General features: G+C 34.2%; 3 protein-coding genes across 4 annotated transcripts; all 3 read left to right on the forward strand.

The window, feature by feature from the left end:
• The first annotated feature begins 5,595 nt into the window (after positions 1-5,595).
• LOC125194366 (probable LRR receptor-like serine/threonine-protein kinase At4g37250) lies at positions 5,596-8,848 on the forward strand. Of its 2 annotated transcripts, XM_048092547.1 has the most exons (3): positions 5,596-6,186; positions 6,274-7,245; positions 8,047-8,848. In XM_048092547.1, the coding sequence occupies exons 1-3, from the start codon at positions 5,682-5,684 to the stop codon at positions 8,739-8,741; spliced, it is 2,172 nt and encodes a 723-aa protein (XP_047948504.1). In that variant the 5' UTR covers positions 5,596-5,681; the 3' UTR covers positions 8,742-8,848. The 2 variants fall into 2 exon arrangements, with proteins under 2 accessions (XP_047948504.1, XP_047948503.1); XM_048092546.1 differs by having other exon boundaries at positions 5,596-7,245.
• Positions 8,849-9,879: 1,031 nt separating this feature from the next.
• Positions 9,880-12,182, forward strand: LOC125193419 (microtubule-associated protein RP/EB family member 1C). The gene is made up of 6 exons (XM_048091208.1): positions 9,880-10,080; positions 10,158-10,313; positions 10,457-10,563; positions 11,179-11,422; positions 11,504-11,617; positions 11,707-12,182. The coding sequence occupies exons 1-6, from the start codon at positions 9,973-9,975 to the stop codon at positions 11,959-11,961; spliced, it is 984 nt and encodes a 327-aa protein (XP_047947165.1). The 5' UTR covers positions 9,880-9,972; the 3' UTR covers positions 11,962-12,182.
• Positions 12,183-12,997: 815 nt separating this feature from the next.
• LOC125192449 lies at positions 12,998-13,652 on the forward strand. The gene is made up of 2 exons (XM_048090023.1): positions 12,998-13,052; positions 13,139-13,652. The coding sequence occupies exons 1-2, from the start codon at positions 13,029-13,031 to the stop codon at positions 13,367-13,369; spliced, it is 255 nt and encodes an 84-aa protein (XP_047945980.1). The 5' UTR covers positions 12,998-13,028; the 3' UTR covers positions 13,370-13,652.
• The last annotated feature ends 10,265 nt before the right edge of the window (positions 13,653-23,917 follow it).

Genomic DNA, 23,917 nt, shown 5'->3' on the forward strand with positions numbered 1-23,917 from the left:
CTTTTAACAAGGGAATTTCATGTTCTTTGCCACAAAAATTATAAAGCTGCCACAAGATAATCAGCCAGTGACTATTGGTTGAATTTATCATTTTACATTTAAAATGGTTTCATGAATATTAATTGATTTAAAGAGAATTAATATATTATAGTATGTGTAGCCATCTATAATAAATATATGTAGATTTTGGAAATGATTAACTTTTTCATTAGATATCTCCACAATTATCTTCCAATCACACTGAAATCATGTAGAAATGTAACACAAATCTTTTTAATCAAATCTTTTATTATTTTTTAAAATATAATAGAGGCAATTTAGTAAGAAAATAATACTCTTTGATAGTAAAATCAGTTAAATAAAATTGATATGTTTTGATTGAAAATTGTAGGAGCATCATGCATGTATAATTTATGTATACATGTATCTTGATGAATGCATATACTAGTATATTTATTGTAACGAGGGTAATCGCTTAGAAAAATGCGCTAAAATTGGAAATATTCACACTATTTACTTTGAAAATAGTTATGTGTAACTTTGAGGAAATTTTTAACTGTATGTGATTTTTGCTTATAAAAGTTTCATTTAATTAACAGAAGAAGATTTCAAATTTCTCATTGATCAATGTTATTATGCTAAGATATAGAATTATCTAATGAAATAACGAAAGATTGAGGTTTTTGTATAGAATAAGAATCTATTCTTAAGAATCCATCAGTGAGCAGAAAAGAACAAGATAAGAACTTTGTAAAAGGCTCCTTGCACATAACTTTTAAAAAAAATTTGGAGATAAAGAAACAACACTAGAATAACATTAATATAGACATAATGCAACGTTTTTATGTTGTTTTTATTTTATTTTATTTTTGAGTGGAACTTTTTATGTTTTCTGTCGGGAAAGGAATTGGCAAAGAATTTTTTTTAGCAAAGTCGCCCAAAAGTACAGGCCTATTTTGGCTTCGATCTTCATTTATATTGACAGATTCATTAACTTTATAATGGTGTTTTCCGTTCTAAAGCCTAACGATGAGGAATGATAGTTTATATATATAGAGAGAGAGAGTTGTGATCAATGTCGAACCAATTTTAAAGACCGAACTAAAGATTAAATTTGGGCCATTAGATCTAGTTTTTTTGATGAGATGTGCTGCTGGGAAATTTTTTTTTCTGCTTCATTACTAGCCCATTTTACTTCATTGTATAGGTTTATTACTTCATTCTGTACGTAATACCTTGAAACTACAACATGTTTTTACTTGCTTCCAGTAGGTTTTGAAATGATTCAACATATGCTTCATTCAAATTCATTGACGTGGATTTTTGCTTGATTAACATTTAAATATGCAATTTATTCAAGTAAGCTTATTACTTCATTCAGAAACGTTATTACTTCATTGGATAAGATTTTTACTTCATTCCAGTAGGACTTCAAATGCTTCTACACATACTTCATTCCAATAATTTATTATATTATTCCATGTGTTTATTAAACCATATTAGTGCCATGGCGGTGGTGATAGATATTGTAGAGAGAAAGAACGGCACGCGACGGCGAAACCACATTTACGTACTGGAATGAAGTAAAAACCTACTGAAATGAAGTAAAAACCTACTAGAATGAAGTAATATATTCTGGACGAAATTAAATCTTCGTAACATGTTAGTATGACTTATTTACCTTCGGATGAATAAAAATAGACTGGTGATGAAGGAGAAAATAATTTATAAATTTGTGAATCTCATCCATAAAAAACTAGATCTAAAAGCCCTAATTTGGTAGGGTTCGGTGGTTCGGTCTTTAAGAGTGGGTTTGTGGATAATGGGACTCGATATATATATATATATATAGGTATCATAACCCATATTTATGGTGATAACCTAATAACCCTCATTTTATGGACGCAAAATATCATTTTATGGAATAAAAGTATCATTTTATCGTGTATAAATATCATTTTTAGTAAAAATGATACTTTTGACCCATAAAATGATAGGGTTATTAGGTTATCACATAAATATGAAGACCAGATTTAAATACAGAAACGCAGAACAAAGTCATACATAGGGCATTTTTAGGTCATAGTTAGTTTATTTTTAGGTCATGCTAACAAAGCATGACCTAAAATGATCTTAATATGACATAAACCCAAATCTTATAATATGACCTAAAACTACTTAATTATGACATTCCGTGTTTTGAGTTAATTATTGACCCTTAGATCATCTAATCCTAGGGCCAAGATTTGGGCCGCATTTCTGAATTTAAATGCATTCTTATTTTGATCATCTCCCCTATATATATATAGGGGTATATATATATATTGTGTGATCAAATACTAACTAAGTTACAGTAATAACTAATAACTAATATCAATTTTGTATGTTAAAAATATCAACACAAAGACATAAATTTATCAATTTTCTTGTGTTGATAAACTTATGTCTTTGTGTTGACATCTTAAATTTACCTATTGTATTGATATAATTATGTCTTTGTATTGATAATTTTAACACACAATATTGAAATTTATTAGTTATTACTATAAATTAGTTAGCACACTAACACAACCCTTATATATATATATATATATATATATATAGGAATCAATTTAACCATTGATCTATAATTTGTAATCATCGTTAAAATTTGCATTATTGATAAACGCATTTTCACATGCAAGCATTTTTATAGGTCTGAACTCTTCTTACCAATATTTACCAAATGATTTACTAATATATGGCGCACGAGCACACACGATCTATTTTATCTTAATAATCTATTTTTAGATTGTTAGTATAAATTTAAAGTTCGCGTTATGGTGAATTCGAACCCAAGATTTTTTATCTAAGACATTATCACTCTACCGCTTGCTCAATTCACATACACCCTTAACCATCTACTTATTGAGGGGACAATCCTTTATATATAAAGAATGTTTATTATATGCGCATACTATATTTATGGTTTGTTGTTATGTACTCCCTCCATCCCATAAAAATATGTGTACTTTCTATTTTCATCCGTCCTATAAAAATATGTGTATTTCATTTTTGAAAAGTTCAATATAATGATGCAGGTCTCACTATCCACTAACACTATCTTAACTATTACTCCTCCTCTCTCTTACTTTATCATACAATTCTTCTCCTCTCTCTTATTTTACCAATTTTGTCTTAATTCTCGTATCATATCCATTGTCTATATTTTATTGGGGCAGAGGGAGTATAAGACTGTTTTGATTTTAACGTACCCGAATTTATATACTTCTTTCGTCCTTTAAAAATAAAAACTTTTTTGTTATTTGTCCGTCCCCAAAAACTAAATATATTCTATTTTAGGAATTCTCTCTAATGTGGTGTACCTATTTTCCACTGAAACACTTTTATTAACTTCTCTCTCTTGCTATCTTATATTTTCATTGAGCTCAGTGTTGTTTCAAAAGTTCCTATTTTTAGGGACGAATGGAGTATATCGATAAATAAAAATATGAAAAAAAAATATGGAAAAAAATAAAAGGGGCGAGACCGCTCCTAGATTTTCCCTTTCAGACGAGCTGCTCATCCTTGGCACCATGGGACGGGCCTCTCATGTTGTAGATGCTATAGATAACACATTATGAGAAAAAAATATTTAGACGATCACATTCTTTGAATTTGAAAACGAAAGAAAACCCGGTAACCTCAAATATGAATCGAAGGAACTTGAGAAGACATCTGTCAATCATGTCTAAGGCCAATTCGATATGATCCCATTCTCAAACATAAAAACAAAATATGAAAATGCTTTGGTTCCTTTTGGCAGAGGGCATTTAATTTGTGGAAAAATGATCGGACGAAGATATACATGAAAGTGGTAGGTACCAATTAGTGCGTTGCGTTCAGTACCATGGAATTCAAGCTTTGGTAATGGAATTGAAGCTTCCGATTCCACTGTTCGATATCACAAAACTATATGGATTTGGAAGGATTTAGAAATGAATTAAGTTCAATTCCAATTCTATGTACCCAACATATTCTTAGACAAACACAAAAGTGTGGTATGCCGTATGCGTATGCTTGATAGAATTTTTGATGAGTTCAACTGTCAAGATTAATATTTGATTTACTCATGCAATCTAAGCTAATTAACTATCTAACTAAAACCATATACTATTACAAAGGGAAATACGGAATTAAGAATTCATCAATTTGGAGAAAGAACTTTTAGTTTATATGCAAGTTACTTACGTTGCATTAATTTAAAACTCACTTATACTCCATTTAGATTGAGTAATGTTATTATGTATTATAGTATGCAAGATTCAGTTAGATCTATTTTGTGGTCCAGAGATTAATATTAATAATAATAAGAGTATGTAACAAATTCTTGCAATATGACATCCCATGTTATTAAAGGAGAGATAAGACAGAAACGAAACCAATAATTTACAAGTTGGATCCCTTTTGGTAAAGTCAATAGGATTAATAGAATTATTATTGTTACTGAGGAATTCTTGACTCCATCTTAATGTCATGTAGCAAAGATGCTATTCCCTTCCACATTCATCTCTGTTTATTCCAACTAAAATAACTCATCAACCTTTTTCCCAATTAGTGTCATATCACATTAATTAATTATCCATTTCAGTCCTTTCTGTATCCCCACACAATTAATTTATGCCATCATCCAACACTGCATTTTAGTTAGAAACTTTGTTTTCTGCTGACCTGTGCTTCCTTCTCCCATTTTTTCCATAGGGAAAATTTCATTAAATTGACAATGATCCAATTTTAGGTGTAGTATGAAATAAACTAATTTGGCTGAGTGCATTATAAGTCTATTAACAGTATCATTTTTTTTATTAATTACGGCGGATTCACACTAGCAATATTTATAAATAAGAGATAATGTTTGACTGTGATAATTAAGTGAACTATATCTATATATCTACTATAGATAAAATGGGTAAATTCTTTTAATTAGAGATGTTTAATTTGGTAGATGGATTAACTCAATTTTGGTACCACTAATAATCATCCAGGTCAGAGTACACAATGAATTATCTTTCCATGGCCGACTATATGCAAATAAAATCTTGTGATGAAGTTTCAATTATTTTACTACTGAACTAAACACTTTGTTTTGTTGATTGAACGAAATGGCATCTTTCCCAGTTTATTACCAAAACTATTAAAGTTTATAAAATTGATAAAAGAAGAAGTATAGAGAGATAGAATACTAAAATATTACTCTACTGAGTACTGAGTCTAAATAGTCTTCATTTTCCGTTTTGGGTTATCTCTAAAAAATATGTATCTTTCATTTTTAACAAGGTTTTCTCTATTAGATCACATTCATAATACTAAAATCACTTTTTCTTTTTGACCTCTGTCTTACTTACTAATTTTGTATTAAAACAATATTTCATCTCTAAAATTCCATTTGATAGGATAGAGGGGTATCAGTAAAAAGAAAATTTCCGTTTACCAAATTATCAATTTTTTATACAAAAATGAGTAAAAAAAATAAAAAAAATGAGATTATAAATTTTGAAGAGAGTAGTTTCCTGTTTTGACAAAATATATAGTGTTAAATGTGTATAAAAAAAAGGCGTAATATAAAATATACAAGCTCGTCTCTCATATAGTGATATGCAATAAATGCCACCTCAGTGTCTCTCTCACTGGATGCGGCAAGCATGATCTCCGTCGACCCTGACCTCCTCCGTTTCTGGCGCTGGAGGATTCTAGCCGCCATCATTCTCATCCACTCCGACTCCTTGGGCCTCACCACCGACGGCGTAATCCTCCTCTCCTTCAAATACAGCATCCTCAGCGACCCTCTCCAAGTCCTACACTCCTGGAACTACACCGACGCCACTCCCTGCTCCTGGTACGGCGTCACCTGCGCCGGCCCCGCCTCCGCCGTCACCGCCCTCTCCCTCCCCAATTCCGCCCTCCTCGGATCAATCCCCGCCACGCTCGGAACCATCCCCCACCTCCGTCTTCTAAACCTCTCCAACAATTCCATCAACGGCTCTATTCCGGACTCTCTCTTCTTCGCCTCCGAGCTTCAAACCCTCGATTTTTCCAACAATTTGATCTCCGGCGACCTCCCGCCGCTCCTCGGAAACCTCAAAAGTCTCCGCCTTCTCAACCTCTCTGATAATGCCCTGGCCGGAAGGCTCCCGGCGAATCTCTCAGGTTTGCACAACTTAACAGCTATTTCCTTGAGGAGCAATTACTTCTCCGGTGAGATTCCAGGTGGATTCAACTCTGTTAAATTCTTAGATCTATCATCGAATTTGTTCAACGGCACACTCCCGGTGAATTTCGGAGGCGAAAAGGTCGAGTATCTCAACGTCTCCTACAACAGACTCTCCGGCGATATTCCGCCGGAGTTCGCCGCCGGAATAGCGGCGAATGCGACAATCGATCTCTCATCCAACGACCTCACCGGTGAAATTCCAGAATCCGACCTCTTCTCCAACCAACGGAGCGATTCCTACTCCGGAAACGCTAACTTGTGCGGCAAGCCGTTGAAGAGCCTCTGCCCGATTCCGTCTTCCGCAGCAATCGTGCCTAATTCGTCGGTGCCGGCGATCGCTGCGATTCCGAATACCATCACCTCCAGCCCCGGTCCGCCGCAGCAGGGGAGAACGAGCGGGCTCCCAACCGGAACAATTATAGGGATCGTCGCCGGCGATGTGGCGGGAATCGCGGTTTTATTAGCGATATTTGGTTACGTGTACAGTGTGAAGAAAAGAGGAAGCGCGAAAAAGGAGGCGGAAATTGGGGGTGAGTTTGACTGGGCTTCGGCATCGGCCAGCTGGCTCCGTGGCTGGACGTGCCTCAAAAAGCAGCGCAATGCGGCGGTGGACGACGCCGAAGAAGCCTCCTCCGATTCGACGAGCTCAGACGGAGAATCGGCGCAGCAGAAAAGCGGAGGAGCGCTGGTGACGGTGGACGGGGAGAAGGAGCTGGAGCTGGAGACGCTGCTGAAGGCGTCGGCGTACATTCTAGGGGCGTCGGGTTCGAGTATTATGTACAAGGCTGTTTTGGAAGACGGGACGACGCTGGCGGTGCGGCGGATTGGGGAGAGCGGCGTGGAGAGATTTAGGGATTTCCACAACCAGGTTCGGGTCATCGCGAAGCTGGTGCATCCCAACCTGGTTCGGATCCGAGGCTTCTATTGGGGCTCCGAGGAGAAGCTCATCGTCTATGAATTCCTTCCCAACGCTAGTCTCGCTAACGCCCGTTACAGTAAGTTCGCATTCTTTATTTCATTTCATTTAATTTAATTTAATTTCATTTAATTATTTACATTGGTAAATGAATAGTAACTGAAAGTGTAGGATATGTGAATGAATGTTAAAGTGCAATTGAAGCGGTGGTGGAGTAGTTGTAACTGAAACTTATTGTGGGAGTATATTAAATGCTTCTCTTCTGCGCGCCACCACCAGTTTAGTTGGTAGTCAGCTTCGTCTTCTAGTGTGCGACTTTTTTCATCATAGAATTCAATTTTTAGTCCTTCAACATTGCATTAATATCACTTGTGCTCCTTATTCTTTCAAAATATCATCATACCTCGCTACAACGACTTTAAAACATTTTTCACCAAAATACCCCCCAATCTATGAGTGCTATTTATTATGAGAGAGAATTGTCATTTTGGCGGTTTATTCATTTCCGTCGCCAAAAGATGTGGCGAATAATTACTCTTCATCACACATACTTGAAGGAGAATGAATGAACTAATGTGTCGTCTCTTTCTCATAGAAGAAGACATAAATAGCGATTATAGCATGAAATATATTTGGATTAAAAAAATACAAACGTCTTTCATGCTTTATTGTATCAATCTTCATATTTTTGAAGAATATAGACTGTGGATGATATCAGTATATTTTGATCCAAAAAATGCAGTCTTTTATGATGATAGTTTTGAAGAATAGAGACCGTGGATGATATTAGTGCGGACTAAAATTTTAATTGTCGATATAATTAATACACTCAGATTTATTGTTACATGCTAACTTGTTCTTGGGCGTGTGATTTTCTCAGGGAAAGCTGGTTCCTCGCCATGCCCTTTACCGTGGGAAATGCGGCTCAAGATAGCCAAAGGCGTGGCGTGCGGGCTGTGCTACATCCACGAGAAGAAGCATGTGCACGGAAATCTCAAGCCCACTAACATCTTACTGGGCTGGGATATGGAGCCCAAAATCGGAGATTTTGGACTCCAGCGCCTCGTCACATGCGACAACAGCAGCTCCAAGGCTTGGGCCGGCAGCTCGGCCCGTAACTTCGGGAGCAAGCGGTCCACAGCCTCGCGGGACAGCTTCCCAGACTATGCGAGCGGGGCCACCCCAAGCCCGAGCCCTAGCATAATGGGCGTGTCACCATACCACGCGCCCGAGTCCCTTAGGAGCCTGAAGGCCACTTCGAAGTGGGACGTGTACTCCTTCGGAGTGGTGCTACTGGAGCTCCTTACGGGCAAAGTTATAGTGTCCGAGGAGGCGGGCCCCGGACTGGCATTAGCCGGGACCGCGTCGTCGGACGAAGACAGGGGAAAAGTGGTGAGGATGGCCGACGCGGCAATCCGTGTTGACATGGAAGGGAAGGAGGAGGAGTTGCTGGCGTTGCTTAAATTAGGGTACAGTTGCATATCGGCGGCGCCGCAGAAGAGACCGTCGATGAAGGAGGCGCTTCAAGCACTAGATAGGTTTCCGGCGGCTTCGTTTTCTTCTGCTTGTTATTGATTGATTGTAGGCACAGTGTGATATGAGTGATGAATGGCTGACATGTTGTAGTTTTTTTACTAAACTATCTTTGATAATATTACTATCATAGGTTAATTTGTTTTCAAGTTTTGGCTTCGATTGAATATTTTGTATTAATTAAATGCAATTTTTCTAATACATATGCCAAAAATAATGAGCACGTACCTCTCAAGGCATGGAATCGGTTATTTTGCAAGAACGTTGCAGGCCATAGATGTTGCAAAAATGCTCAGACACAATGGTTCCGGAAATAATAATTTTGAAAATAAAAAATTGGAAAAGTAATGAAGTGTTTAACTACATAGAAAAATATCAATTTTGTTGAATATCGTAGAAAATGACAACAGTTGCCCTATTAAAAAAAGTTTTTAAGTGTTGAAATGCAGAGCAGTGCCGACACTGCTCTGTATCAAACTTCTATTCGGAGTATATTTATAATTTGATATCAAGGTAACATATCAGAAACTTATATCCTTTCTTAGCTCCATATAAAAATAGATCTGTCTAAGTCAAGTGATAAGAAAACAAATACATACATACTATAATTTAATTTTTTAGTACTTTATAGACCATCTCCTACTATATATTTAAAATGCGTTTTGGTGTTATTAAAAATTCTCCAGCTATACACCAATCGAACCTACTATTTTTTTGATTTTTATTATAGAACAATACCAAATATGGTACTACTACAAAAATTTATAAAACATACTATATTCAAAATAGTGTAAAATTTAAATTTAGTGTAAATGAGTGGAGTAAAACTATTTTTTAATGTGATATATACTAAAAAATATATTTGAATTTAAATAGTAAGGGATGATATTATTTTTTTATTTACACTATTATTTTCCATTTAAATTTTGTTAATAATAATAAAACTCTATCCTCCATAGAAATAGCTTGCGAATGATCTATTAACATAAAAGTAGTGGTGTGGTGTTCATCACTAGTTTAAAATTCTCCTCTAAAAAACAACCGTTATTCTAATCTCCCTAAATGGGCCTAACGCGACAAAAAAAGCCCAGCGCATCACCACTCCCGAAACCCTGATGATTTTTTCAACTACAAAAATAAATTGTCCCGCTCTCGCTTCATTTCAAAACAACCTCACTCAACGGCTCTCTCTCTCAAATTCAACACCAGAGCGCGTCTCTTCTTCCTCTCCACACTAAATCAAAGATCCAAACACACTTTTTCAAGGCAGAAAATGGCAACCAATATCGGGATGATGGATTCAGCATACTTCGTCGGAAGATCGGAGATTCTCTCATGGATCAATTCCACTCTCCGTCTCAATCTCTCCAAAGTCGAAGAGGTACATTTCCGATCCCAACGCCATTCCTAACTGATTTCCTCACCGTTCATCAATCAATTATCTCTCACTGTCTTCAGGCTTGCACCGGCGCCGTCCATTGCCAGCTGATGGATGCGGTTCATCCGGGGATGGTTCCGATGCACAAAGTCAATTTCGACGCTAAGAGTGAGTACGAGTCCATCCAGAACTACAAGGTCCTTCAAGATGTTTTCAACAAACTTAAGATCACTAAGGTATCTATTCGTCCGATCTAGGTTTTGATCAAGGAAATTGACGATTTAAGTAAAAATTTCTCTGTTTTTGCCATCTAATTTGCATCCGTCCTTAGGTTTTACTTTTGTGTGAATTTGTTGTATTAAATTGGTATTGTTTGCAGCATATCGAGGTGAACAAATTGATCAAAGGAAGGCCTCTGGACAATTTGGAATTTATGCAGTGGATGAAGCGATACTGTGATTGTGCTAATGGAGGTCAGATGAACAGGTGAATTCTGCGCTCTAAACCTTTTTTCACCTTATCCTTTGTGCTTGTTGATGAATGCTCGTTATTTGAGTTACAGTTTGATATGTAAATATGATCTAGATTCAAATTTGATGAGGCTAATCATCGCTCAGATAGGTTAAAACGTAGAATGAGTTTGGCTCTTTTGTGCTGTATAAATCATATTCATGTATCCATTTGTTTATTCAATTTATCCTTCATGTGGTTCGCAATGTGATATCAGGACGGAACAGTAGTCTTAGACCTTGGTTTAGTTGTTTGCAGTTTTCTCTGCGTACCTTATCAATTGTTGTGGGATTTTTCTTGTTCCTCATCTTCTGTACTCCACTATTTAGCTACTGATCTAACAGAAGCTTTAAGAGCTACTATGGTACAGTTGCTGGGGCATTATGGGATCGTAGTACTTAATGGACACCCTTGGAGCTTATATGGCATTATTGTGTTGATGTTATTGATTAACTTGCTATACTCTTTTACTATAGTAGCTTGCTTTAAAAATACAAAATGGTGCCTTCATGCTTATAGATTGAGCCATGGCAGAGATTTTCTGAGTTTGTAATATTCTGATTATCTAATGTTTTTTTGAGTAATGTTTAGTTACAATCCCTTGGAAAGAAGAGAGGCATGCAAGGGTGGGAAAGAGCTGAGCAAGAAATCTGTAGCAACACAACCTTCAACCAAATGTTCAGCCTCTGTACCCAAACAAGCCACTCATAATGGTAGAAGGACAGATGCTGCTCATGCAAATGCAGCAAATCAATCCATTAAGGCAGTTAGACCTTCTCCAGGTGTTGGACAATCTGGCTGCTCCGAAGCAGAACGCACAATGTTCGAGCAACAGGTTACAAATTATATCCCCTAATGAATAATCAGTAAAGCCTTATGGGCATTTGAAAGCTTATCTAGTTTTGTGTGTGTGCAGATTACAGAGCTGAAACTATCAATAGATAGAGTAGAGAAAGAGAGAGACTTCTACTTTGCCAAACTGAGAGACATTGAGATCTTATGCCAGACCCCTGATATTGAAAAACTACCTGTAGGCACCACTCATGAACCCAACTCTTCTTGTTGTCATTATGAATGAAAGAATGGTGATTGAATGGTTGTGATATATATTGATGACAGGTGGTGGGAGCGATGAAAAGGATCTTGTATGCTGCAGAAGATGATGCATCGGTTGTTGCCGAAGCTCAAGCTATGTTATCAGAGCAGCAGCAGGAAGTGGAGGAGGAGGGAAAGCAGAAGAGTGATTCTCAGAAGAGGAAAAGCATTATCAATGTTGATGTTGAAGCTGCTGCTAGCAACACATTGTCTCCGAGGCAACGGTTGTCTGAAGTGTCTGATGTCCACTGCAGTGGATCTCCTCTGGTTACATACTGATCATCTCTGTTATTATGCATCTACTATAATATTGCCGGTTCAATAGATTATTGGCCTGCAGCAAACCTTGTTGTTTGTTAGATCAATATAACAGAAAAATACCATGTTTTGGATATTGTGCTTATTTTGGCAGCCTGCTGTAATTCATGTGTGCTACTTGTGTTCTGCAAATAAGATCATGTTATTCATGGTCGACTTCATTCTCTCTGTTTTGAGTATTATTTGGGCCTTCTCTTGGTTCTTAGCTGTATTTTATTATTTAATTTGGGCCATATTTATAGTATAGTAGTTACTTGACGGCCCAATAATAATTTTTGCGTTTCTAGTCCACAGCAAAATAACCTAGTGGTATTCACACAGTTGCATAAAATATTCTAAAGTCTAATCTTAATTCAACCTGAAATCATTAGATTTTTATTGGATTGGCCCAATAAAAAATCCAAACTTTATTTGGTTTGTTATTGTATTCAAATTTTCTAGCCCTACCATTAAAGATGGATGCAATTCGAGTTGACGCTATATAGTAACGATCTGAACCCGATTTTATACGATTAAAACTTGGTATTATACGATAAAGTCTGATATTCCACGATAAAGAACACAAAATACCACGATTAAAATTTTATCAAGATTTCAGTCTAAATAATAAAATTAAAGTATAATACTATTTTTCAAAATAATATAAATGTTTAAAATAATAATAATGGTCAATCGGATAAAGAGCCAAAAGCATAATTTTGTACGTATTGGTATCGGATTTTCATGTCGTGCAAAGATTGTCGGTCCTAAGTCCCATACAAAGTAGTAGGTTCCACTTATTAAAACAACTTTGTTTGGTATATAATCCTTTTTTTCCATCTATTTCTTAGAATGCTGACTGAATTAGGATTGAGGAATGTATGTTGGACAAGCATTTTCCCGATTATATCGGAAGCAAGCAGTTTCCATAGCCACTTCTTTACCAAAAACATCGGAAACAAATTCTCCAAAATAAAAAAAAATGAAACAATCATATATTAATTTCCTATAAAGAATCTCCAAAATATAAGCAACCAGCAAACACAAATATGAATGCATCAGCAAACCAGAAGGTAGTATGTTTTTCTTTTATATTTCCTGAATTGCTAAAATGACATGATACTTGAGATTTTTAATTTATCATAGAATTGAATTTTAGGAATCTGGGGATGGTGGTGTTGGACAGAGGCAAATGAAAAAGGTAGAGACCGTTGATATTTGCGAATCGGCCGGGCAAAGGCAAGAGCCGGTTAGGCGCGTGCAGGTTGTGCACGAGGTGCATCCCCAACCGGCTCCTGCCTCAAAGACAAGCGGCGGCATTTTGTCAAATGCCGCCGCCTCTGTCGTCTCTACCCTCGAGTCGGCCAAGGATACTCTCCAGAGAAAATAGATCAACATCATTCATAATAGTACATCATTTTTCATTGCAAATGGCAATGATTTTGTAAGGCCACATTATGTATAGTGTTTGTTCATATGAAAATTGAAAATGGTTAAAATATGTAGAGTTAATAGTACCCATAATTATTGAGGTAGTGTTGTCACAAGTTACATAGCTTTATTTTGTTGTGAAGCAGAAGCCTGCCCTCAATGCTTACTCATTTACTACAATATATTCTCTCATTACCAATCTTTATCTGTAAAAGTAAATGCTAAATTTATGTTTTGACACAGCTGTTCATCTCAGTCGTTATACCATTTATGGCCACTAATTAATTTTCAGCATCGATTTCAGTTTTTTTAATATGCTATATACGTACCATACTATGCCACACTTTCTTGAATTTTCTGCAAAATCAGAATTTTCATGAATTTCTGACCAAATCAGAGCAATTTATTTTTCTAGATTATGGTAGTTTTTAGTTTTTTATTTGTTTCGACTTTAGACTTCAGTCAAATAATGATTTCATGAGACCATTATTTTATTTTACACATATTAATATTGTTAGTTAAAAAGTGGTAATTTTTTTAATATTCAAACAACCTCACGTCGGAAAATTAAAAAATGTGCAAGTAGTAATACCTACTCAAGGTCTTTCGGAAAGTGTCTAAAGAATAAAACTATATAATTGTTTAACTCAAAACTAATACTCCCTTCGTTTCCTAAAAATAGTTGGAAACAACACATTTATGCAAAATTAATAAAGTAAACGAGAGAAAGAGAAAAAATGGGTAAACTAAAAGAGATGGAGAGGAATTAGTGTTAGTAGATTGTGAGCTCCATTTTCTAAAATGGATAGGTTCTATTTTTAGGAAACAGGCTGAAAAATAATAATTTATATTTTTAGAAACGGAGGAAATAGTATCATATTAATATAGAGTTCAATCGTGCACCATCAAATCCTCACCATTTTCAAGTGTTTAATTTAATTAAAAGAATGACCCATCATTTGAGTGTGTACGAGAATACAATTATTAATCTCCAAATGTGCTTTGAATTATTGGATTAGTTAGGGTTAGGTGTATGAATAATTGAGAGCAGATCATACAAAGGGTAACATAAATACTGCAGCTCTCAATTGATGAATGTAACTGTGAAAAATGTTACATATATATATGTGTCAACAACCGTATAAATTTCAATTATTGACATCATTTGAGCAAAACCAGCTGTCCAATTTTGACAACATGTTTTATTGAATCCAATATACTAAATGGGAAAGCCAGAAAATGAATTATCTGGGGTCAGAAATTCATAAATTAGTATCATAACTGCTTTTAATACAAAGGAAGCCTCTGAGGTAGTAGTCCTTATTGTCATCGACCGAATCACGCAGGGGGTTGTTGGATTTTGGCCCATTCTTAAATTTCTTTCTAAATTCAATCTTTGACTCTATTGTACAGGTTAATTTTTTATTTGACCTTGAATTCTCAATCGTGTTTTTAGGCCATTCATGATATAATGAAATGAAATGAGGATGGAATGAAATGAAGCATAAACCCATTAGGGCATCCTTAACCTCGTCCCGGATTTGGGCCGCAAGTCCCCTCCACGTCATCATTCCCCTAAATTTGGGGACCCAGGCCACAACTCCATTAACCCTGCAGGCCACAACTCGGGCCACAACTATTCATTTGCACTATTTACAACTCCAACCTATTTTACTCATAAAATTGAATACATTGAACAATTAAAATCGGGAAAATTAATTGTTCAGTCGAAAAATAGAAATTAGAAATCCGAGGAAAAAATTTTACAAATCCTAGAAATTTTTTTTATTAAGACCTAGAAAATAAAAATTACGTCCTAGAAAAAATATTGAAATAATTTAGAGGATAGAAATGGAGAAATTGGGGGAAAAATGTTGAAGAAATGGGTATAATAAAATGGCACAAAATCAAAAAAATAATAAAAATAAAAATTTTGGGGGTTTGCGGCCCGTCCCGATGCGCATTAACCCTGAGCCGGGCCAGACCCTGGGAGCGGCCTAGGGACGGAACTGCGGCCCCGGGACCGTCCCGGGCCGTGACTCTCCCCCCTCCAACGCTGAAATCGGGCCGGACTCGTGAGTTGCGGCCCGGCCCAGCAGCGTTAAGGATGCTCTTAGGAACAGGACACAAAACATGGACCTAAAATATCAAATCAATGCGTGTAGGCGAATTGAATCTACGGTGTTCTACCTTCATGGTATATGTAAGAATGAAATGACAATCATAATAAGCCATTAGGATTCAATATAAGTCAGAAAGCATGGATCTAAAATATCAGAACAATGCGTCCAGGCGAATTGAATCTACTTAAAAAGGAAAACTGAAATGTTGAAATGAAAGTGGATGTACATACACTTAGATTATGTGTGGGAAATCATAAATTGCATATGAGATATAATTATATTTTCAGGTGGTGTTTGTTTTCGTAAATAAAATAGTAGTACCAAGATACTATAATTTAAGATTGAATTGTGAGATTATATTAATTGGAGGGGTTTAGCTATGACCAACCATCCTATAATTATCCATCTAGGATTGAGTTGTGGGATTGAATCTCATGAACCAAACATATTATAAATTTAATATTGAGATATGCAAACCGAACACCCCTCATATTGTGTAGACATTAAATCAGCATAAATCCCAGCCTTTTCGTATTAGAGAATTAGTGAATCGTAATTTCATTTTGCTTATGCTATTTTTTTACTTCTTGTAATTATTTTATTCCAAAATCCACCTCTTAATTTGCAAATAGTATAGGACTAGTTACACTCTGTAATCAAAAATTAAAATAAGAAAAATCTGGTCATACACTAATTTAATCCATATTGGCCATTTACTCCAATCCATCTTGCATTTATGCTATAAGCAACCATAATGTCCCACATTAGTAATACAAAATTAAATAAATGTCAGTGCTCTTGGACATGTTTGGTGACACATTTAAAAACAACCCAGATAATCAAATACTATAATTTATTTAAATAGACATGTAAATTTCTTCCCCGACATAAAACTTGATTTTTGATTACATCCATATTTGACTTTGAACAGACGCTTTGATGTGAATATTTCTACTCCAGTGGACTGTGGGGATCGTCATTTCCCACTTTCACTTTTATTGACTATTCCCATCATCAAAACTCTACAAACTCATTACATAATTAATAAGCCAAGTCTAGTACCTAAATTCATGTAAATACACGTTTTATCAATACATTTATAATTAAATGTCCTAGCACTTGCCGAGTAAAGGACCGATCGAGTAGATTACAGTACTCTGATCATCTACAATCATACAACAATTCTCATTTTTGGTGTAGAAAACTTTTCTAATAGCATATATTGTAGCTACTGCAAAATATTTTTAAGACATAAACTCAAAAATTTTATAAATTTGAATAAATTTTGTGCTTTGTAACCTAAGAAATGTCATCGGAACCTATGACGACATAAACTCTAATTAACCGCATTAACCAACCAACCCTATGTTCCCGAGCACACAATTTCTCAAAATATTAAGAGATTATTTAAATAAATAAATTTACTGAGTATGATTCTTCTCTGAAGCAAATAGTAAAAATATATGTCGAGCAAAAAAGTACACTTGGTAACATTAATGTTAAAATAACTTTCTAAAATACCGATCACCAAATTTACTTGGTAATAATTGGATTAATTTAATACTCCCTTTGTCCCGTTAAGATGATACATTTCTTAGTCATCGCGAGAGTTAAGGAGTTATTGGTTAATGTGGTTAATTTGAGAGAAAGAGAGTGTAAATATTAAATGGAGAGTGCGTATGTTGTCTGTCACCCAACCAAAAACATTATCCAATAGAATTGAACGAAAAAATAAAGTCTTGGATACTAAAAACTGGAATTAAATTAAATAAACCAAAAGAGTTAGTCTCAAATCCCTAGAATTCAACAAATTAGTTACCCATAGACAAGGTAACAAAATCGACATTATTGAAAGAAAATACAAAAACAATTCAAAGACAAAACTCAGAAGGATGAATCTTGAAGTCTTCGTCTTCAATCTAGCCTTGCTCCAAACTCCAAGTGTGGGATGATTGATGATTAGTGGAATGAAGGTGGATGTTTTTTTTATAACGAATTCTCAATTCTTGACTGAATGAATTATTAATGTAGAGTTATGCAAAGTATTTATAAACTTATAGGTGTTCCTCCATTTTGGTGACAACTCTAACCCAAAAGGTATGTCTTGGGCGAATTAGGGCTTAATGTGTGCATCACTCGAACTCAGCAAACTGCTGGCAGTGTCTCAGTAGGCCGTCGACTGCTCTCGGGTCTCACGGCATTGGACTCGGTAGGCTGTTGACTTTGACATAGTGGACTGCTGGGTGGGAGGCTAACTCAAGCATAATTTTCGCAACGGGCCGTTGGACCTCCATTGACCACTGGGTGGCTCGGCGACCGCTGACTTTGTGTGATTTCCCTAATCTTCGAATTTGACTTTTTTTCTCTTTCTCTAACTCTATTACTAACAAAACACTACAAAATAGTATCAAATTGTACAAATAATGCAATTAAAGAACCTATTTCGCATGAAAGATAATTAAAACGAGTCAAACGTAAACCTCAAAGCATGCCAAACCCATATTTATCACCACTTAACATAAATTTCTTAAATTCCGTGCTCAAAATAAATATCTCAACTACAAATAGGTGAAGGAGATCTATTTTACTAAGTATATGTACTTTTCAAGAGTTGTTCGATTGTTTGACATAAGAATATATATGTGACTATTTACTTTTAGAATTTGGACGAGTAAATGTATATTGTTAATTAGGAAATGAAATACAAATACATGCTCATCCTGTAAAAAGGAAATTATTTTGCAAAACAAACTAAGCAAAACTTAGCTTTTATATAATTGTATTTTATAAAGATGGTGAATGAGGTATTGTGCAAGGCAGCAAGCTAACTTTAAGTCTTTAAGCACTGCAGGTAGCAACTCTAACAAAATATTTTGTCAATAAAAAAGAAGCAGCTGTAATTGAACAAATCCCCGAATATACAAAACTCACCATATAATTTCCTTTCGATAGTAATTGGTTACATGTATTTGTGTGCAAATAACGACTCCACATTAAAAGCAGTTACTGACTTACATCTCTAATAAATTGTTGAGTCACTATCCAAGAATATTTATTTCATGGGACTTGAATTTAACTATTAGAGAGACAGATAACGGATTATAACATTAAAATACAATAAGTATATGCTGATCTCTTCCTACTAATAATGGGAAATAAATGCTGCAAGATGATATTTCTATTTTTCATAAAAAATTAATTATGAGCAATGCCAAAAAAGTAAGTACTAATAAATTAAAAATAAAAAGTAAAGAATAATTTCATCAAATTTAGGGAGACCTTACTTGAATGATCACATATAGCTGTTGCCAACTATGTAATATATTTATGCTGTCTGCGTCTCCTCTGATTTGCTCACATGAATACTATTCTGTTAATTTCTAAAAATAATTGTACTATTTCCATTTTCATGTATCATCACTTTTCCTTATCCTTATATTTTTCAGAAACTAATGATGAGAGTAAGAATGTAATTTGAAGTTAAATAATTCGTTTATGAATGATACATAGAAAAACTTCCATCATTTTCTCATTACCCTCACTTTTTTTCTTTTTACTAGAACCTATTATTTGAGGTTAGAAAATTCAAAATAGCATTTCTTTTAGCTGTTTTTTACTGTCGTATTTAATTGAGTATATTTCAAACTTTTTGATTTAATTAGGATTAATTATGGAGTACTATAACTCTTTCATTAGAATTTTCTCTTCTGTAGTCTTACTAGTTTATTCTTTCTTCTTAAGATTAATGAGGATATATCATAACTGGTGTACTTCAAAGATAACTCAAATTAGAATCACAACATCCTTCTAATCATATGCTGTCACGTGGCATATATAAGCAACAAAACAACGTTATTAAGCAACAAACTTAGTGGATGACTTAGATGTGCGGATTGCATAAAAGACAATTTATGTTGCATTAAATGCAAAAGACAGTTTATGTTGCATTAAATAATTGCATTTAATGCAACATAAATTGTCTTTTATGCAATCCGAGGTAATTTTTTTGTGCCATCCTTTGTTGCTTAATATCGTTATTATGTTGCTTACATGCTGCTACGTGGCAGCATGTATGTGATTAGAAGGATGCTGTGACTCTAAAGATGAAAGGACGCTAATGCCCCCTGTATCATACTTCAAACAAACATGCATTTACTATTTCAAAAATGTAACAACCAAATTGTGAAATCCTTACATCAAACGTAATTAATAAAAATAATTTTTTTCCCCACACTCCAATTAATTTGTTGTTGAAAATTTCTGAAATCCTTAGGTGTTAATTACGGTACATGTGTTAATGGCGAATTGATGATTAATTTTCAACCAATATTAATTAACTAGTGATTATGGGTTTAAACTCATTGGCAAATGGTATTTTTTTCGGTGGACTTTATAAGTTGTTGTTTATACCTATTTTTATGAAAAATGTCATTATTGAGAGTACTAGAGTTTGCAGCTGATATTATTGCACACTTACATTAAATTTATCACAACTTATAATTTTATTGCAAATTTCTGCTTCTTCATTTCTTGGGAATATTAGTTGTCCTGGTTATTATGGGTCAGTAACGTTTATCCAAAATAGTACTAATTATTTTCAGTCGTTAGATTTTCAAGATCTATGATAAAATCATTACTTTATTTAACGAATTTATAGTTTAAGCTTCCAATTCATAAATGACAAAAATTCCATTTTTATACTACATCGAATTTAAATAAATAATATAAATAGTTTTATATACTACTAGTATCAACTATATAGAGAGAGACATGTACATATATCAAGTAAACACTGGTCACGTTTAATCTACATTATAGCTAGTATTTGTTTTGTTTTATACAGTTATTATAGTTCCAATACTTTAAAGTTTAGAGGGAACATCATTTTTGGTCCACGAACTTTGCCAAAGTATCATTTTAGGTCCGTGAACTTTGAAAATATCATTTGAGGTCCATCAACTATTAGATAATATCATTTGAAGTACTCTTTTACTATTTACAAGTTTTTTGGACGAAGATACCCTCAATATTTTTAAGGGTATATATTTTTAATAAACTTATGATATACTCATATTTTTTATAAATATCTTTACTATATATTTTTGATGAATTTTCTAAATATAATTTGACCTTCAATATTATCACTTAATATTGTGACATACAAGAAATAATCCTTATTCAATTTTTATATTATTAAAGAAGTTCTATATTCAATTTTAAAATTCTTTAATATAAATAATTGAAGAAGCAATTTAACTTGCATGTCACAAAATTAAGTGATAATATTGAAGGTCAAATTATATTTAGAAAAATCGTCAAAAATATATTGTAAAGATATTTATAAAAAATATGAGTAAATGATAAGTTTATTAAAAATATATATCCTTTAAGGTATTGAGGGTATTTTCGTCCAGAAAAACTTGTAAATAGTAAAAGAGTACTTCAAATGATATTATCCCATAGTTGATGGACCTCAAATGATATTTTCAAAGTTCACGGACCTAAAATGATACTTTGGCAAAGTTCGTGGACCAAAAAAGAAGTTCCCTCTAAAGTTTAATATTGACATCATCATTCATCACTTATACTCCCTATGTCCGCGAACATGAGTCTCGTTTTTTCATTTTACTCCGTCCGTGAATAATAGTCTGAAGGAACTGGCAGCGGAAGCGCTGGTGGCTCAATTAATTTGCATGAATTAACATAATTTAGCAATCATTAATCGCACCAATAAATCACATAATAATCAGATCTATTTAGAAGATTATTTAGACAAAATCTATTCGCGTAATTCTTACATGTATCATGCTCATAACTTGAATTAATCATGCTTTAGAATATTGAAACCTAAAACATGTTTTTCTACGGAGCAGAAAAGTACCTAATTAATTCTCCAAAGAATTGAAGATGGCTAGCAGCTTCTCTACGTGACGCTTTGAATACTAGACCACAAATCTTCTCTCTGGTTCCCGAACTGTACTCCGATATCAGTGTGGGCTGATCTCACCAGAATACTAGGACTTAAATAAAGAAGACAGAAGAAATCATTTTGTGAAAAGGAGAGGAATTCAAAAATCTCCTCAGCTGGGGAAGGGAATTTTCGAAAATTGCAAGGCTGGAAAAATTGTTATATCTGTCTCATTTATTCTCCTATTTATATTAAGTTCCTTTTGGGCCCAGACAGGGATCTATGGAAGGTTTTGGATATGAGCTCATCCAATTTACTTTTTACTAATTAAATTGAACCCACAATTTAATATAAGTTATAATTGGAATATTATCTACAGAAGTAATATTGAACTCTCCCCATCCAAATCCGAAATTATAAGTAATCCGGGTTTCCGTTTAACTTTCATTTCCCACGCTTAAGATAAAAATGTCCATTAATTAATTAATGTCTGCTATGGACTTAATTAATTAACTTTATTAATTCCAAGAGTGGACTTAGCATGAAACGCTTATTTATTATTCATAGAGTAATCAAACTCCAACTAGCTAGGTTCCGAATAATAAAACCTTGTTTCGCGCTCCTCTTGAGGACATTATCAAACGAGACTCACCTCGCGCACGATTCAATATAATAGCAATCCTAGCACCGCTAGATATTGATCAACACTACCCAATATATCAGGATAATTGGGTTACGAAAAACCTGCACCATTTGATAAGTCAAAGTAATGCATAATCAATACCGTATGCTCAATGCTAACCTACATTGATTAAGAAACAAATATTATCAAGACCTCGCCTTTCAGTAGGTAGCCCAAGGACAAGTCTTGCTGTTAGATCCGTTCAGTGCTATACCACACCAATGTCATCTTATTTCAATTAAGACTTAGAAATATGCGGACTCGACATTGCAACCTTTCTCGATGGATAGTCAAATTCCATCTAGGTTGTGAAATTTATCTTTTTCTTTGTTTAGAACTGACCGTGTTACCTTAAAGTAGACGACGCCCACAACCGGTCTACTAATACAAAGACTTAGACTTTGTTAAGTTAACTTATATATTTAAACATGCATTAACATCCATTAAATGTAAAACATAACAACATTATGACAAAAATAATCTGTTTTATTCATTGGAAAATAAAATAAGAGTTTTACAGTATTCAATCACTCGAAACGTGATTTCTAGTATACAAACTCTAACATAGTCCTGGTTCACTTTTACCATAAATGGTAATAGCGTCTTACCTTCCACTATCTCATTCCACTGACATTTTATTAAAACTAATATATACAAGTAGGACCTCTATTCCACTAACTTTTTTCACCCACTTTTCTTAACATTTTTTTAAACTCAAAGCCCATAAATGAGACTCCTGATGGCAGACGGAGGGATTACAAATTAATTAATCCTCTATAATTTCAAATACATAAATAAACTATTAAATATAGCATTGATTATTATGTGAGATGTGAACTTTAAAATGTTAATAACAATTTTTACTATATTATAATCAAACTAAATATAAACAATAGTAACATAAATTACGTTAAATGTGCATTAATCGAAAATGGTACTGACAAGGGATGCTTATAAAGGTATGTAAGATAAAAAATTTCTCTTATATATGTGTGTGTTGCACATCTTTTCACATTAAACTAGTACTACATAATTATTGTTCAAATTCTAATCTTAATTTTTTTTTCTACTATTAACAATTACATCTCTTTCATTTGTAACAGTGTCACTGGCATTTGAACGCTTCACTAAATATACTTACGATTATATATCAATATTTTACTCTCAACCAAAAATGGTAACCTAATTAGTAGGTTGAGCATTCAAATGACCTAGTGTATGTATCGATGTAGTCAATTCGCAACGCAACTGGAATCTCGGTTGTCGTTGCACAATGATGGAGGGTCGAGGGTGATTCTTTATTTTACTTATTTATTTTTTTACTAAAATTCATCTATAAATACATCAACATGTTCATTTTTCATAGCATTTGAAATTACAGTCCATTTCATCCTTCGTGGCTCATGAAACGGCAAAGGGGAAGGCTCTGGAGACGACGAACGTTGCATTTGGCCCAGAACCTTTTCTCATCAAGCATTGCGAGAGAATGGAAAAGCTCGGGGGCGCATTGTTGATCAAGCAACACTCCTCTCTTCTTTACTATGATACATCGATAATGAATACTGGGTAGCACAATTATAAATATAGAGCTGATTTCCGCTCTCTTTCATGCACATGGTTTGGATTTTCTACAAGGTTTGTTTTTTAAATTTTTAGTTAGTTTTTTTATTACTACTATATTTTATAGTATAGTAATTTTTATCTTAGTTGTATTCTTAATGGGTTTGTAAGAATTAGATTTTTTTTTTTAATATCAGATAGTTAGGTAGCATTAGTATTATTTTATCCCAATTA

Source organism: Salvia hispanica, chromosome 6, assembly GCF_023119035.1.
Source record: "Salvia hispanica cultivar TCC Black 2014 chromosome 6, UniMelb_Shisp_WGS_1.0, whole genome shotgun sequence".
Taxonomy (NCBI): domain Eukaryota; kingdom Viridiplantae; phylum Streptophyta; class Magnoliopsida; order Lamiales; family Lamiaceae; genus Salvia; species Salvia hispanica.